The sequence below is a fragment of the Nanorana parkeri genome, unplaced genomic scaffold, assembly GCF_000935625.1.
Source record: "Nanorana parkeri isolate BGI_ZX_2015 unplaced genomic scaffold, ASM93562v1 scaffold206, whole genome shotgun sequence".
In the NCBI taxonomy this organism is placed as follows: domain Eukaryota; kingdom Metazoa; phylum Chordata; class Amphibia; order Anura; family Dicroglossidae; genus Nanorana; species Nanorana parkeri.
This window is the reverse complement of record NW_017306474.1, coordinates 1,235,257-1,253,742: the sequence shown is the minus strand read 5'-3', so window position 1 is coordinate 1,253,742 and position 18,486 is coordinate 1,235,257. Positions and strand designations below refer to the sequence as shown.

At 39.0% G+C, this 18,486-nt stretch overlaps 1 protein-coding gene across 4 annotated transcripts in view; it reads left to right on the top strand.

Moving 5' to 3' along the window:
* TRPM3 (transient receptor potential cation channel subfamily M member 3) overlaps positions 1-18,486 on the top strand; it is a 522,236-nt gene that overhangs the window by 381,565 nt on the left and 122,185 nt on the right. For all 4 annotated transcript variants that reach the window (XM_018555656.1, XM_018555654.1, XM_018555657.1 and 1 more), the window contains exons 8-9: positions 10,385-10,508; positions 18,271-18,343. In XM_018555656.1, the coding sequence (XP_018411158.1) occupies positions 10,385-10,508; positions 18,271-18,343 (197 nt within the window). The remainder of the gene's footprint in view (positions 1-10,384; positions 10,509-18,270; positions 18,344-18,486) is intronic.

Genomic DNA, 18,486 nt, shown 5'->3' with positions numbered 1-18,486 from the left:
AAAGGAGCCGCAAGAATAACTAGGGTCATCACTAGCCTGTTTAGGGATTTTAGCAACCAGCTGCCCCAATAGCATTAGCCATCCTCTTCTAGGGATCAACAGAGTGGAGATCCAGGCCAGAACTATGATACTGAAGAACCTTATTAACACATTCACACAGGGATAGAGGGTGTAGGGGCCTAGACATCCACGGTGAAACAGACAGACTACAGACTCACTAGTCCCTTTAGAAATTCAGTGTAGATTCAATAGGAAAAACACCTGGATAATTGAGCACCAGATGAGCAGGGATTGGCACAGAAACGTCAGTAAGAGAGACACCAGACTTGCTCCTGAGGTCCAGTCCATTTCAGGTATCAGTGGTACTCCTCATCTGTTTATCAAGATCTCCTCTAGGCTTTAGGCCTAACAGAGCATTTCCCACACTCAAGTATTCCCACCCCCAGGCCCCCCTGGGGGCAGGCTGGACAGCACCCCAACCTGGACTAATCCATGGCTGGAGCCAGATTGAGCACATGGCAATTCCTTTGAGTATATATGTCCTGTCCCAGCATGAAACACTGGCTATCAGAGCCCCAGTGATTGACTGGTGAACTGCACACACACTCACAGTGCCCCTCATTGGTTGTCCCACACTGCAGCAGAGTCACACTCCACTCAGGCAAACAGAAACAGGAACCATACCGCACTCCTTACCGGGATTCCCACTTGATGAAGATGGGTGCTCGAAATGACTGCGGATGGTACCGCCACACATGAACAATGGAAAAATGTCACCAGCACACCATAAGTTGAAAAAACAAAATGTTTTATTGCCAATAGCTGTATCTCATTGGCAAGAGCTTTCGGGGCCTTGCAGGGTACCCTTCATCACACTACACTCAGGCAGGCACAATCAATGCCAGAACACCTGGAATTAACCAGATAAATGCCAACTATAATTCAGCCAGACTGACTACAGCACTAGCAATCACTACATTTCTAGTAGCCACCTCTCAAAAGGTGATGGGGGCTACACTATTTTATATAACTAAATATGCAGAAACCACAAGTCATAATTGACACAGATCATTCATATCTCGAGCCACGGACACCAGGCTTTTCCCTTTGTCCTAGTCCAAACTGGTAATAGGAAGAAGGAAAGCCAGTCTGCTTCTCCCTTTACTTAAGAGAGTATGACTGTATCAAAATAAATATTTGAAGTAGCATAGTGGAACACATATACTATTAAACTGTATCTGTACTATTAACCAGCTGTTCTGGGTACACCATTGACCCAGAAGCAAACACTTGCTATCTGAGATTGATGAGTAAACCCCATAATTTTCAATTTTTTTATGAAAGTGAGCACTAAAAATACCTCCTTTTTTTAAGAAGTCTTTATTCCGATTCGCTTGCTACAAATGTGTAGCAAAGAGAGGGAGAATAATGCCAGGATAGACAACATAAAACAAAAGGCTGAATGCTCACCTGAAGCATACAGAGGTTTTAATTTAAGTGCTAATGGTAATTCCACATATTCCAGTTAGTTTGTAGCAATTAATGTCACACTAACTTAATGTTTCCTCATGGCTTTCCTTAACAGAGTTATTGGTGGTATAGAATACAACATACAGTATATAACAGCATATTTTAGATAATAATCTTCTGAAGACCTCGTGGCCATTTAAGACAGGAAGCAGACTTCTAAAATACTGGTTTTATTCTAATCAATACTCAAAATAAAAATGGCTGCATTGCAGTTGTGTTCAATCAGCAGAAACATTTTATCATATATTGCACAATACATATTTTTTTATTATTCTTTTAAACCTGAGAAATACTTATGCTGTCAGTTTTTGTAATAAAGTAGAATGAAGCTGTAAGGAATTTCCTGTGAAAAGAAGAGTATGTTTCTGCTGACAAATTCTAAATGTCAAAACACTTCACAGGTGGAGATGAAAATACACCAAAGGAGATAGCAAGGAATAAAGTGCATTCAAATACACAAGCAAAGACAGGCATTCTTCAGGAGAGTTAAGACTGAATGCCTGCCAAATGCAGAGGTTTTTCAAAAGAGGTTTCAGTAACAATGTAAACAGTTTATTCAAGTTTAATTTATGCCATAATCTGGTTTATGGAATATTATTACAATTATTATTCATAATTTATATAGTGCTGTCATCTCCTACTGTGCCGTACAAATACAAAGTGAATAACATGTATGGTTAATCAGATATAGGCAAGGAAAAAAAAGGAAAAAAATGCTTTATTAAAATGTAACATTAAACTTGCAATATAAACAGATTACTTTTTTTGGGGATGCCAATCCTGAAAGAAAAAAAATAATGCTTTAAAAACTCTGGACTTCCAACAGGAAACACAACCTGTTGGTGACATAATCTTACTACTTTAAGGGCACGACCCCCTCCAGCCATTACATGCAATAGGCTCAATTTGCAAATCCAAGTGCTTGGCACGTGTTTGCTGCACAGTCCAATTTACCTCTATGGTCACCTGCCAAACGCCACAAACTAGCAGCAGCAGCATTGTATACAATACTGTCCGGCTGCAATGCTAACAGCATGGCAGTGGGGGAGTAGTAAAACTACAGATCAACCGCCTGATTTTACCACCGCTCAGCCACCCATCTAAACAAAGCCTAAGTGAAGGTCTCTTTTTTAGTGGATGTCTGTTCTATTTATGCTTCCCCCACACAATGACTTACTGACCTTCACCTACTGGAAAAATCTGTGGTGCCCTGAAGATAAAATTCATTTTGAAAGGATTTTATCCTAATGGTGAGCCATTTACGAAAAAAATCAACAGTGATCTGTAAATTCCCCATATACAGTGTATATTTGTATGAGTGAAAAAGATTATTTTAAAAGGACAAAGCTGTATTAGTACTACTCTGGTACTTTGTGATAAAGAATACATTTATCACAAAAGGCTGACTCCGACAGGAATCTCCCTTGTCACCTGCTATGATAGGAGTAAATTAGAACTGCAAGTGTGGGTCTGCTGTTGTCAGCAAATGATGCCAGGTCAGTGAATCAGCAGAGTGAGTGGTACGCTCATGTAAACTGGTGCTAGGCAGATGGAGTGTCCTGAATTTGCTCCACAAGAGCAGGCATAAATAAATTCCCAAAAAAGTTATCTGCCTGCATATAAAGACAGTTATCTGCTTTACAGATGTGTTTGTATCAAGTCATCTTCACCTAAAAGCTTTTTTATAGAATTGTCCATATCCAAGGGGTTTCAGAAATTAACCTTTAGTCTATATTTTCATTTAGGATAACCCTTTATTGTAATTTGTATTTGCTGTACAGCTCAACATACCATATGTTACTTAAACATATTTCCACATCCTCCTAATACTTTAATTGAATGCTGGCACCAGTGTCATTCTCTCTTTCTGAGTCCCTTTCCATACTAATGGGCACACCAGACAACACTTTCTGGCTGTTTTTAGACTGGAACCTACACCAAAACTCTTTTTTTATAGTTTTGGGGCAGACAAATGTTACAATCTCTGTCAACTTTTTATTGCTACCCATGTAGATACAACCAGGAGAGAGAGAGGAAATCACCCTCTCCCAATGAAGGTAAATTCAATATGCGATAGCTTGTTTTATGGTTACATTTCTCTTCAGATTTTGTCCTGGTGACCATAATCACCAGAACAGAAAGTGACAGTAAAGCTACCAAATGGGAATACACACAGCATTTACAACCTGACAGATTTTCAGGACCAACGCTACTCTAGCCAAAATTAGAAATACAATTTTTGCTGCATTTCCACTTTAAGCAAGCATTGATGGTATCTCTGCATCCAACCCTTCTCTACTTTTAGCACAGCCATAGTAGGGAATTCAGACTAGAATCAGTGTGGCCGGATACCAATTGACCTAACTTTTTTAAGCTGTGAGAGAAAATCAGTACAAACAAACCCCAAGTAATGTCCAAAGGGGAATCACTCCTGAGACCCTAGTGCTACAAAATAAGAGCATTAATTCCGCAGCCACCTTGAAATGTCACTTCCATACTTTGTTTAAATGTAAGATTTGAATATTAAAAGCTACATTACATGACAAACATAAATGACTGACAATAATGAACAAAATTAAAGGCATTACATTTACTTACATCGGAATTTCCAAGAGCAACAACATTGGACTCATGTTGTTCTTCCATAAGAACTTTATTGCATATGCACCAAAAGCTAACAAGGCCACATTAACTCTCAAAAAACTCAATGCTGTTTAACTGTGTTAATTCAACCAAATAGGCTTCTGTTGTCATTTCTAAAAACAATGCAACTCCATAATGTTCAGAAGCATATTCTTTCACTGCTCCCCCCATATCAGATGTGAGTTTTGATCTTTTAATATCTGCATACCCTTTAGATAGGTCTATACAATAGCTCAGCAGAATACAAAAAAACACATCAGCAAGTTATTTTTTTCATGCAAATACATGGGGTAATTTAAAAAAGGAGCTGATTTTTTATTTTGTCTGCATGGCACAATGTGTGTGTAGGTAATTGTTGAGCAAGCTCTATACAGGAATACACAAGTCAGCAAATTTTCTTCAATAACAATACATAAGGGTGGTAAAGGTGCTTTCTATCTGTGTGGGCCAGTTTAGGTAGGCCTAGGCAATGGTTTTATAAAGTTCCATATGGAAATTACTAAATTCCTGCAGCCAAACACAATCTCAGGAAAATAAGCAGAATATACTCATCAGACTCAGCATGAAAACTATTAAACAATATAGGTAATGTTCAGTAATAATGGATAAAAATGTAATTATTTGGGATTTCATTTTAAGGTATTGAATTTTACAGATGCAGCAGTTAATTAATTAGATCCAATCTGATTACTCTCAGCATGAAGCTAATATGTCAAATGATATAGCTTTATGTTTATGTGACCTGGTTTAAGAAAGGCACTCTATCAAAAAAGCAATTAGTTTTATCAATTACCATTTTAAATCGTGTTACAATTGCAAATCACATTTTCATGGACAAAATCACTTTATGGCAAACCAAATTAACAAAAACAATACCCCCCCCCCCCCCCCCCCTTTAGTCTTTTCACCTACTGTGTTTTTAAAAATGAAGCAAAAGATGTAAGTTATCACTTCTTGTGACTGTTATCATTAGAGTAGAAATTACATTATATCATGGAGCATTATTATTCCATCCCAGATATACCCAACCCTATGGCAGAGTACAACATAAGGTGGAGATCCTGGCGAAAACACACAGGTAACAGTGCAAGAAACAAAGACTAGCACTGGCAAACACTGAGGAGATCTATTTATATGTGAATACATACTTATTTGCTGTGCTCCTTCGCTCTATCTAGTGAATATAATGCAGTGTTACATCAAAATACATTTGACCTGAGAATAAAACATATTAAGAATGTTTGTTTTTGCCATTATTTGCACACAATGGACATTCATGAGTATTTCCAGGGTGAAGGGCCCTGCAAATTGTTTATAAATAGACAAATAGACTAAGAGCAGAGGATAAAACCTTCACAATGGTTTAACACTTTTCAGGCTCTGATTTCGAAGGTGCAAGATACACCACTCCCTTACAACTTCATAAAGACATTCTGATTAGGCCACAAAAACTATTTTTTTGTAGCCCTTCTACCTGCCCTTTTTGCCTCTTTGCCTTGAAGATAACCTGTTTCAAATCTTTTTGATTGTGCAGAAAGATGTGCTCCAGAGTACAGAAATATTGTGTACACTCATAGGAAAAATGTGTACACAGAAGATGCCCCTCACACTGAAAATACACTGCAATTTCTAGATTATTGTTTCTGTAATATCTTCCTGTAAAATAAGATAAAACTGAAATTAAGAAAAAATATTGGGAATTATACCCTGCATTCAGAACAAGAGAATAAGTGATTTACAACATTCATACAGTACAAATACCAATGCTCAGAACAAAAGGGCTCCCTTATGCACAGCGTCCATAAGTACAAGAAATGAAGAAATTTCCACCCAGCATATAAGACAAGAGCGATGGCACTGTTCAGGATCCATACACACAGATCACTCAGTTCACAATCTTCTCCCTGCAGAGAGCGGTGACTCTGCTGAGTGGTGACTGTCCCCTCTCCATTCCTAAAGCGCTGACTAGAGGGACAGACAGGGGAGGTGGCGGGCACAGCCCTCTAGAGAGACAGAGCCAGCTGTCATTCAGGTAGATCCCAACGGTTGAAGAACGGCTCTGCGCCATCTTCTTGTGACCCTAAAGAGAACTACAGCCAAAAAAGGTTTGGCCATAGTTCTCTTTTAATACTGAAATATTGATATGGGTTACTGTGCTGAATAATGTGTTCACTGCAGTAACATTATCAAAAGTCAACTCTTTGGTATACACACAGTCTTCTATACAACCTAAATTATTTATAGTAGTATAATTGCAGTTCACCTACCCTGGTTCTGTACACCTAATTCCAAGCTGCTAGCAGTGTAGGGTAACAGTGTTATTCTTATTCTACTTATTCTTTGGTTCTGTGTGTACTGATACAAAGCAGACAAACTAGGTTTGATTTACTAAAGGCAAATAGGGTCTTCACTTTGAAAAGGAATTTTCACTTTGCAAGGGAATTTTTCCTTAGCTTAGTGAATGTGGTTAAGCTCTGCTGACTTCCATTCACCAATGTGCAAGAAAAAATACTGCTTTTTTTTTATTTTTCTTGCATATGATTGGGGTTTTTTTTGCAAAGCGAAATTTCACTGTATTCACTAGGCTAAGGGAAAATTCCCCTGCAAAGAGAACAGGCTATTTGCCTTTAGTAAATAAACCCCCGTATGCCTACAACATCTGATCTTGTTAGTGTGATGCTAAAGCTAGCCAGTTGACTGGGATGGGGTGGCATCATAAGACAGCTGGCTTAGGGAATTATTACTGTCCTGCTGTAGAAATGCACCGATACCGTTTTTTCGATATCGAGTACGAGTACCGATATTATTTTCTGGTAATCACCGATACCGAATACCGATAACGAAAGTCACATTAAGGAAGCCGGGTGGCATGTAATGACTTGCCGCCTGGCTTCCTGATTAGCCGGGCAGCGTGTAATGACTTTCTGCCTGGCTTCCTGATTAACCTGAAAGCAGGCTCCATGATCCCTCATCACTAGGAGACAAGGAAGCATGGAGCAGGCTTTCTGGCCAATTAGGAAGCCAGGGAGGGCGGGTAATGACTCGTCGCCCAGGTTCCTGATTGGCCAGCTTTCCAACCAATCAGGAAGCCGGGCAGCAAGTCATTACACGCCCCCCAGCTTCCTAATTGTCCAGGAAGCCAGCTCCATGCTCCCTCGTCACTAAATGATGAGGAAGCATGGAGCCGGCTTCCTAGCCAATCAGGGAAGCTAGGGGGAGAGTTATTGCCTGCTCCTGGCTTCCTGATTGGCCGGGAGTCCAGCTCCATGCTCCCTGGTGGAAAGGGAGCATGGAGTCGGCTTTCTGGCAATCATAAAGCTGGGCGGCATTTAATGATTCACCGCCTAGCTTTCTGTTCCCGGAAGTTCTGGTATCAGGATAAGTATCAGGAGCATTTGGGTGATACTCGGTGTCGGCTACTAGAATCGGTATCGGTGCATCCCTAGTACTTACAGTGGTGGTGGTAAAAATGCTACACACATTTGCTCTCTCAGCCTTTTGCCTCTTATGGACCAGAGCAATTGCATGCAAATTCCATGGTCTACTAACTTGGCAGAAAGTTTACCATTACATATGATACTGAAATAATCATTTTTTTTGTATTTTTCTTGTTTTTTAGGGGGGGTGGGGCGATAAAGCTTTCATAGTAATAGTTTTAAAACATCAGGTGTTACTATAGATATCAAGTATACATTTTATTCAACAATTTACATGTTTGTCACAACTCCAAAATTGTACAAAGCATGGAGCGCGAGCATGAAGTTACTTAAAAATTAAGAGCTTTGAAAAACAAATTATGTTTTTTTACAAAACAAACAAAAAAAAACCTAGCTAGGGGTGAAAGTATTTTGTTGGGACTTACTATGCTATATAGGGTTAAAATAGAGAGGACATTTTATTTAAAATAAAAAATAGGATTTTGTCTGCTGCATCTAGGTTACAAACTGGAAAATTGTGTCACAGCAGAAGAATCAGCAGTAGGCTGTAAACAGTCCCGGTCTGCGCAGTCTGCAGTACTAAGATCTCCCTACCTATGTATCTCATGTAATAAGTCACATGTAATCTCCCTATGTAAACATCTGATGTCATCAAAAGATTTTACATACACATTTGATGTCATCATAGGATCTCCATACATATGCATCAGATGGAATCATAAGATTTCCCTACGTATGCATCCAATGTAATCATATGGTCTATTCACATCTGATTCTGATGTTATCATAAGACCTACCTATATACACAGTATATCCGATGTTATCATAAGGTCTATCTGCGTAAGCATGGTATCATAAGATCTCCCTAACTATGCATCTGATCTTATCATAAGAGCTCCCTGTGTATACATCTGATGTTAATATAAGACCTCTCTAGATATGTATCAGATGTCAGCCTAAGATATCCCTTATTATGCATCTGATGTCATCATAAGTTTCCTTACCTATGCATCTGGTGTCTCTTCAAGAAGGGGTAGACTGTTTTATTGGCCTTAAAATGTAACTGGTCCTTTAAGTGACACAGGGGTCAATTCACTAAAGGGGTTATTCACTAAGCTGCTGAAGGAAGCCGAGTGAATAACCGAGTCAAAGTGAGCTGTTTGGCTATTCACTTTAACGTACATCAGCTAAAATCAGCTGTACATCGGCTGCCTTCGGTCAGCCTAACATGCCCTGCATGTTCAGCTGAGCCGAAGGGCAGAAGGAGTTTGACTCAGCCGATCTGACATCTGGATCAGCTCAGCCACAGCTCCAGGAGCTCACTCGCTACCGTTTGCCTCTATTCTCATAGGGCAGGGGTAGGCAACCTTGGCTCTCTAGCTGTGCTGAAACTACAAATCCCATCATGCTTCTGGGAGTCATATCTGTGGCTTACAATGCCTTATGGGATTTGTAGTTTCAGGACAGCTGGAGAGCCAAGGTTGCCTACCCCTGTCATAGGGGCTGATCGGCAGTGAGTGAATAGCCAAATGACGCAGAGCGGCATTCGGCTCGGCTATTCTGCTCACTACCTCCGAGGTACCGAGCAGAGTAGAAAAAAACATAAATGAAAAAAAATGTTGAAAAATAATTTTTTAAAATTAAAATAAATAGGAAAATAAAAGAAATTAAGAAAATAATAAAAATGTTTTAAGGAAAAGAAAAAATAAATAAAAAATGATGCACGCCGACCCGGACGCCCGCAACGATTTCTCGCCCCTAATTTTGAATCTGACATGCCGGCAAAATATAAACAATTGGGCGGAGCTAGCGGTGACATTACATCCTATTGGCCGGCACCTGCCAGAGTCTTCTAGCAGGTCCCAGGCAATATATAACAACTGGGCGGAGCCGGACATGATGTCACGGCCAGCTCCGCCGAGTTGTTATTGTTTAATGACAGATCAACATCCCCAGGTCATTTGGGGACGCTGATCTGTCATGACAACTGGGCGGAGCGAGCCAAAGCATATAGGTTCGACTAGGCTGAGCCACTCTGCTGCCTTCGACTGCTGTACGGGCTCTAAGACTTAAATACCACCCAAAGTTGAGGTAAAATAACTCATGCATTATTTATCACTTGAGTATAAAGTTCACTAAAATCTATGAGTTATTTACCAAATGAGATATTTCTTCAAAATATGTCACATTTATCTCATTTTTGGCATTATTTTTGGAGTTAATTTTGACATCACCTTTTTCTATTTTCTTTTTTTTCGCAGTATAAAATAAGTCACATAGGTGCAAGCAATTACACCGATAACATTAAAAACACTTTTTATTTGGTTCCATATCTGCCTTCAGGATGGCATTCTTCTATATATCCTCCATTAGATGAACCTGTATTCCAGCAATATGTTCTGGAAAACTTCCTTTGCCTCAGTTTGGAAGTTATAAGCACATGCAAACTGCTACAGGCTGACAGACTTTAAATACTGACTGTCCCAGGCAAGTGCCGTTTACCACCATTACCGTTACCGTTTTGTTTTTACTGAATTGACTTTAATGTATTTCATGTGATAGTTATCTCATGTTTTTATAGTTTATGCATTATTTATCTCACATTCATTATTTTCTTTTTAATGAATTGAACATTATATTATTCCATGCGATATTTAATGGAAAACAGTCACGTGACCTGAATATCACATGCAAAGTTTAACCTTATTTCTTGTATATTTAAACACCACACATGACCCTAGGAATATCACATTGCACTGTATTTCTCTTTTCAGCCTTATCAATGAATCATTAAGGGACCAACTCCTAGTTACTATCCAGAAGACCTTCACCTATACACGAACCCAAGCCCAGCATCTTTTTATGATCCTTATGGAGTGTATGAAAAAAAAGGAGCTGGTAAGCAGAGGAAATCAGGGTTTGGTTTCTAAATGCTGACACAAAATATGTAGTTGCTTTTATTATAAATTACATGTAATTCTAATTGAATAAGTAATCATACTTTGACATATTGAAAAAGCCAGTGCAATGAGAAAAATACGTATTTGATCCCCTGAAGATTTTGTAAGTTTTGCCCACTTACAAAGAAATTAAAGGTCCATAATTTTATCATAGGTGTATTTTAAATAATAGAGACAGAATATCAACCAAAAATCCAGAAAAAACCCATGCTATACAAATGCTATAAATAGAGTTGCAGTTCAGTGAGTAAAATAAATATTTGTTCCCCATGCAAAACATGACTTAGTACTTGGTGGAGAAACCCTTGTTAGCAAGCACAGAGGTAAGACATTTCTTGTAGTTGGTTACCAGGTTTGCACACATCTCAGGAGGGATTTTGGTCCACTCTTCTTTACAGATCTTCTCTAAATCCTTAAGGTTTCTTGGGTGTCGCTTGGCAACTCGAAGTTTCACCTCCCTCCATACATTTTCTATAGGGTTAAGGTCTGAAGACTGGCTAGGCCGCTCCATGACCTTAATGTGCTTCTTCTTGAGCCACTGCTTTGTTGCCTTGGCGGTATATTTTGGGTCATGCTGAAAGACCCATCCACGATCCATCTTCAGTTTCTGATTGGCCGGGAAGCTTGGTGACGAGGGAGCATTCAGCCAACTTCCAGGCCAATTTAGGAAGCCAGGCAGCGTGTAATGACTCGCCGGCCAGCTTTCTGATTGGTCGGAAGCTGGTGATGATGGATCATGGAGACGGCTCTCCGGCTAATCAGGAAAGCCGGGCGGCGAGTCATTACACACTGCCCTGCTTCCTAAACCACCTCCCGTCCGCCGAATGTTGAAAAACGGCCAGACGGGAGTCTTCTGGATGCGGGTGGGTGTCTTTAGACGTCCTTCGTGCCCGCGCACGAGCAGAAAACCGCCAGAATTTTACATACAAGCGCTCCGGCGTCTGTAAAGACGCCCAATCGCTTGTATGATGCAAGTGTCTGTGCCACCCCTCCATACCTCTTCCTGTGGTCGCCGTCCCTGCCGCCACGGTCCCCGTGATCCCGGGTGTCCGATCTGGGACCGTCAGTGTGGCTCCATGTGGCTTGGTGCATGGAGAACGGAGGAAGATCAGTAAACGATCACCCTCCGCTCTCCTCCCCGGTCTCTGAATGCAGGAAGTGATGTTTACTACATCACTTCCGCATTCCTCTGTCACTCTCCGGTATAGAAATTGGAGAGAAGCTGATGAAGCAGATCTGTGCTTCATCAGCTTCTCTGGGGGTCTCTAGGTGACATTAGGGGTCTTAGAGACCCCTGATGTCTCCATAAAGGGGACCTGTCACTGTAATTTGATATGACATAGGGGGGATTCTTATCCCCCTATGTGATAACAATAAAGTTAAGTGTAAAAAAAAAGTAAAAAAAACAAACAAATTTCTCATAAAATAAAAAAAATTTGCACACACAAAATAAAACCCCCACAAAAATGTTTTAAAGTTCCCCACCCCCACATAGATATGCAAAAATGTGTTAGGTGCGCCTACACGCAAAAACGACGATTGCGCAAATTACGCCGCACATGTTACATATCGCTGCGAACGTAGCAGTGAGAGCAATAATTCTAGTGCCATCAATCACTGATAACACTAAACTGATGAGTGGTAAAATCTTTTAAAGAGTTGCCTATTGCAAATTTTGGCTATGGTAGTATTTTGCGATTTCGCGGGTGTGCGCAATTTTAAGAGTTCACATGTTTGGTGTCTATTTTCCCGACGTGACCCCGCCTTTTATATTTTACCAAAAAATTGATTAATAATAAATATTTCATAACATAATAAAGGGAAAACAGTTTTTAAAAAAAGATTCTGTACTTTCTTCGTTATATAATAAAAAATAAAAACCCCAGTGGTGAATAAATACCACCAAAAGAAAGCTCTATCTGTCCCCCAAAAATGGTATAAAATTAGTTTCAGTACAGCGTTGCATGACGGAATAAACGTCAGTCAAAGTACTGCATCACTGAATACTGAAAAATGGCCTGGGCAGGAAGGGGGTGTGAACACCGCGGTCAGCAAGTGTTTAATGGGACTTCCGGTATGGGCATTTGGTATTGGCAAGGACCAAAAAAAAATATCTGTATTCATACTCGATATAAAAAAACGGTTTCGGGGCATCCCTAGTTTCAATACATAGGTGATAGGTATAAAGTCAGTTTGCTTAGGACTATCCAGAAGAGGACTGTCATTACTTACCTCTTGCTGCAAATGCTAATGACATGTCTATCTCTGGCTTCATTGCTTTCTAAGTCACTGACCCACAAAGAGAAGTCAGAGAAAACTTTGTGACTTGTGTGTAAGTAGTCTCAAACAAAAGCTGCCATTCTTTAAATTCTGGGTTGCATTACAGTTCCAGTGCACTTATTCCACTTGATGCTTCAGCTTTATTACCATGAAACTAGTATACAACCAAGAACTAGAACGGCATGTTTGGTACTTTGTGACATACTCCCTTTACATTTTTTTCTTTCTGTTTGTAATTGATATAAAACATCGGTCCATATTTGTAGTTAAATTATGTGGGTAAATTATAAAGACATCCTCGCATGGGAGAGATATGGAAGCTGTCCTTTGCAGACCTCTGGTTCTTAAAAAGCTAATTGTGGATGCAAAATATTTGGTGAGTTCAACTATCTGCTGAAGATTGTCTGTGGTAATTGTCTCTGCTACATAAAGACCAGGCATTGAGGTCTCAGGAAGGGATAAATCACTATTGCAACAACTGGAGTCAGAATATGAACCCATTGTGCATAAAATATGCATTGCTTAGCTCCTTCTAAAAATGCCAGTTACCTAACCGTTACCCTGACACTCTCACTGCCATACTTTGGGTTAGAAACCCAAAAGAAGTATGTAGATTAGGAAAGCCAGAGGAAAGTCCTATATATACTTGATCCAGGACACTGACTCAAACTATTAAAACAAGAGGCTTGGTATGGCAACCAGACAAATACATTTATTGCATTCAGAAGGGTTCAGGCACAATATAATGTGGTAGAATTTGGTATTCGTAGTTGTCAAAAGTAGGCTGAAACACTTCACTGAGAACGTGTTATTTTGGAAAGCTGTTGTAAGTTATCTAATTTGCATTTATTTCCAACTAACTATTTGCATTGAAATGCACCTTAATTTCAAACTGCACATCAATCACAGATCTAATACAGTCATTACAGATGAGCTGAAATCACTGTCAGTGCTTGTCTGCACATACTGTACACCATTGATTGTGTGTGATGTTTCAAAATTACTAATCTGTCTTTATTTAGACTTACAGTCCTCAACAAATATTGCTGTCCTGATGGAAAATCACCAGGGATTGTATAGCTATTCCCTTTACATTTCCCAATAAAACAAATATGTTTTAGTCAATGCTTTGTGCTTTGCTGAAAATAGGGAGGATTTGTGGAACAAGGTCTTAGAGGTTTATTGATTAATAACATAGCCTCAGAAACCAATAACTGAATTAATTCCTGTGTTGGGCCATGGCCTTGTAAAAACATACTGTCAATGTAAAATAAACAAGGTGTTAACATGACATACCTACAGGGCCAAAGTTATAAACCGGCAAAGTTGGGCACTTCCGCCAAGTCTACCAGTGCAGGGATTATGTATTAAAAGAGACCATTAAAGGACGTATGTATTATTAACTGTCCCTCATTTAGAGTGCTTGTCCCTCTTTCGAAACTAAATCTCTCTGCCCCTCTTTTTAGCGCTGGTGTAGAAATCTGTACAAACAAAACACGCTATTTAGTTGCCAACATTATTTAAATTGCAGTAGACCTTTTGGACACTCTTCAGATAATTGTATTGGTTTGTATTAAATGTTATAATAAAAACATAAACGTGAAAAAAGCTCCCAAGATTTTAAATGTTTGGTATTGTACTTTAAAGGGACATTGCCATGAGAGGATAAAAAGGCTGCTTTTGGAATGCTCAGTTCCTTGGCTGTCACATTGATGTTTCAATGCTGACCTGAAACAAGTATAGAAATAAGAAGGTCTGACACTTATTTAAAGCATGCTTGTTTTCAGAGTATGCGATTCAAAAGTAAAGTCAGACACAACCAGACAGCTAGCACTTTCAGGAGTCCAAGAACAGCAACAAGTATGCTTCCCTCATGTCAATTTACGTCATCATGGTCTGCGTGATCCAGGGGTGGTAAGGGCTTGTCCATTGCCTAAATAATCTGTGCTAATAGGTGTCCCTGTTTTCTATCTCAGAATGCTGAAAGATGTGTATTTTAAAAGTATTAACAATTCCAAAAAGCCCTTGTTTCCACTAACAGCCAATCAGAACGACTGATCTATTTTCAACTTTTCACTGCAGAAATTATAGTTGTAAGCTGGCAAGCTGATATGGGCAACCAGAAAGACCCTTGATTGCACTTTTTTTCATTTATATTCACTTCATGTATAAGCCCCAAACAGACTTGCACATAATAGAAGATTCATTAGTAAAGAGGAAAAAGAGCTCTTATAAATATAAATTGGAATTTTCAAACATCCACGTCAGTGTGCTTATTAGGGATGAGCAAAGGTTTGGACAAACCCAGTCCGAACCTGGGCCTGGAATGCAGTTATGTAATTGACCTTATATGGCTTCATGCTTATACTTGGTAATTTACATGTTCCTCATATGGCTATGGGCCATACTAGGTAAACAATGTCAGCACAAGTATCCCACCCCTTTCCTCACATGCAGTTACAAGGTGGGGAATGACTGGCTCGCAGCTGACTGGGGGTAAATTTCACTGCTTCAATCGACACTGGAGTCCTCACCTGTCCACTGCTTATAAGGTTTATTGACCCCTAGGATCAGCATTCCCACTGTGTGTACAATGCTCAGCTGCTTTTCAATAGGATGAAACAGGATTCTTTGCATGACACTCATGAAACTGCCCTTACCTGGCTTGGAGTATCGGATGCCCGTGTGTTCTGTCTTGCACTGCAGTGCCTTACTTAGACCCTTTTGTCACTAAATGATTCAGTATTGGAGTCTTACACATAGGGGTCTTCAGAATGAACCATCCTGCATAGCAGAGGGTACAGATACTTGCTGGAGATTTGAGTCTACTGCATTATTTCCTGCTACGGAGTGCCTGTTTGATTACTGAAAGGTCACTTCAAAAGGCAAATAAACTAGCCATGTTTTTAGTTTTTGATGAACTGTGAAGTTGGTTGTGGTTTACTTCAAAGTTTTAGCCAGAGAGAGAGAAATTTAGGAAAACTGTTCCTAATTTAAAACAATGATATGCTTACATGACTTCACTTTAATAAATCACCCTTAGATTTTTCATACCTGGTATGGAAACAAGATGGATTGCAGGTTACCTAACCAAGTGTGTCATGTGAATTTTTCTTTAGAATTATCATTCTCAGCACAACGTGGCAAGAAATAAAAAGTATCAGCGCAAAGACAAAGATTAACTATGTGGGTTGATGTGATTATTGGTAATAGCATGCAGAGACAAAATGTTGGGAGGAACTCAAGTCAAGGAGAAAAGTACAAAAGTTAATTAAGAAATGTTTGATATAATGGGATCAAAAGCGGGAAGGACATTGGAACATACTGACCCAGGAATAAATTGGCAAATATTTTCAGTATTACATATTAATAATATTTGTCACTCAAAATTATTTCTTATTAGGAAAGAAACTTAATCTGGTTTTTTTGTCTCGTCCCAAAGGCCAAATTCATTAATTAATTTTTTTTACTATGTGCATTTGATTTGCATAAAGCCTATTATGTAGTCCTTTTCTAAAATGTCAGACATAGGGAGGGCTTTAGTGGCGCAGTGAAATTAACTTTAGTTCACACATCCAATCGTGTGCAACATAATTTCCTATTTTTTTTCTATTTAAATTACTCTGCACATGATTGGACATTTCACATAAACTTAATTGCACTTTAGTAAATTACCCTCAGTGTTCCTGGCAGGAATCAGATGGAACAAGAATAAGGATCATTGTATAGATGAAACAAAATTGACAAAATGTGCTATTTATAAAGATTGGCTAAATAATTCTGTTTCGCTTTTCCACAATTAGCCCACCTTTGCCATAACATGTCTACTTCAATTTATAAAAGATTGATACAGAAAGATGCAATGTGAAAGTACAAAGTAAAAATGGTAAAAAGTAGTCAGAACGACAACAATAAAGGTAAAATGAAGCAAAAAGCTAAAAAAACAACAACTTAGTTCCGTCAAACATTTGCATTTTTCAAACAATTGCATTAGGTTTAGGCTCCATTTACACCTGTGCAATTTAGTACATTTTGTCCAATTTTTTGTTATGGGCCCTGTTCACACCTGTGTACTGACTTGCATTGGAAAAAATAGTCCATGTGCATTTTTTGGTGCATCAATGCGCATTTTTGGCCCCGTAGTCTTCAATGGCAGCACACAAAAAATGCATCTTTGTGCATTTTAGCACATGGTCACCAAACCTAATAAACAAAACAAAATGCAGAACACATGAGAATGCACTAATTGCCCTTCAACATGCAATAAAATGTGCATTAATACGCATAAACAATGCTGGAAAAACAAGATGCAAAGGTGTAAACTTGGCTTAGAATAGAAAAATGTATTGCAAAATAATTTGCTACAATTGGATTGTCTTTATAATCTGGTGAAACATATATATTAGGGCTGTTACTGATTAAAATTTTCGTGTTCGATTAATCGAAAAAAATTTTTAATCGATTCATTATAAACGCACATACAGATCCAACTACATTGGCCTATACACATACAGCACAGCAATGAAGTAATAAAATGAACTAGGATCACACTAATCCAGCACGTTATTAATCTCACGTGCCCCACTCAATATGGCCACCGCTTGAGTGGGGCAACTCAGAATAATAACGTGCTGGATTAGTGTCATCCTAGTTCATTTTATTACTTCATTGCTGTGTTGTATGTGTATAGGCCAATGCCTTGGCTGGTGCTCGTGCAGAACAAGTTTCTTGGGCAAACCTCTTAGTTGTAATGAAACAGGAAATGAGGCGGTCACAGAACTCGATAAGTGTCAACAGATCACCGGCCCAAGTGGCTCCGTCGGCTAATGAAGGGAAGGGGGGAGGAGTCCGGTGACGTCACAGACATCGACGTAACCGGACTCCTCCCCCTTTCCCTTCGTTAGCCGATGGGGCCACTTGGGGAAGGGGGGAGGAGTCCGGTGACGTCGATGTCCGTGACGTCACCTGATCTCCGACGGGACTCCCGTAAGACCCGGAAGCCGGCGGAGAGGTGAGTTTTCATTTTTGATCAAAAGCATTTTAATCAATCAAAAATGTTAACGATTAATCGAGAAATTAATCATTAATTTCCGCAGCCCTAATATATATCAATGTATATTTTGCAGTTATATATTCAACATATATTCACAATTTCATATGTTCACATATAACAAAACGAGCAAAGAAAGCAGCAGGTATAACTCTGTAATTGTTTTTTTTTAATTGCTTGGAGAAAGAAGATAGTATTTATAAGTATTAAATGTAGAGATCCTTTTGTAATTAAAATCCGACTATGATTAATTACAATCATTCTTAGAACAATGCTTAGGTAATATGACCTTTAGCAGATATTTGGAATATTCTACACTACAATATAATAATATCATTTTTACTGTTTTTTGTTGTTTTCCAAACTCCAGATTACAGTGTTCAGGATGGGATCCGAAGGTCATCAAGATATTGATTTAGCAATTCTCACTGCTTTGCTAAAAGGTAATTATGTAACAGTTATAGATATATAATAATTATTTATTTCAATTAGAAGGTCAAAGTCTTAGATGTTTAAATCTATTCCAGTCAATGTCATCATACATTATTAATATTATTATGAGCTATGGTAATATTTTAATTATATA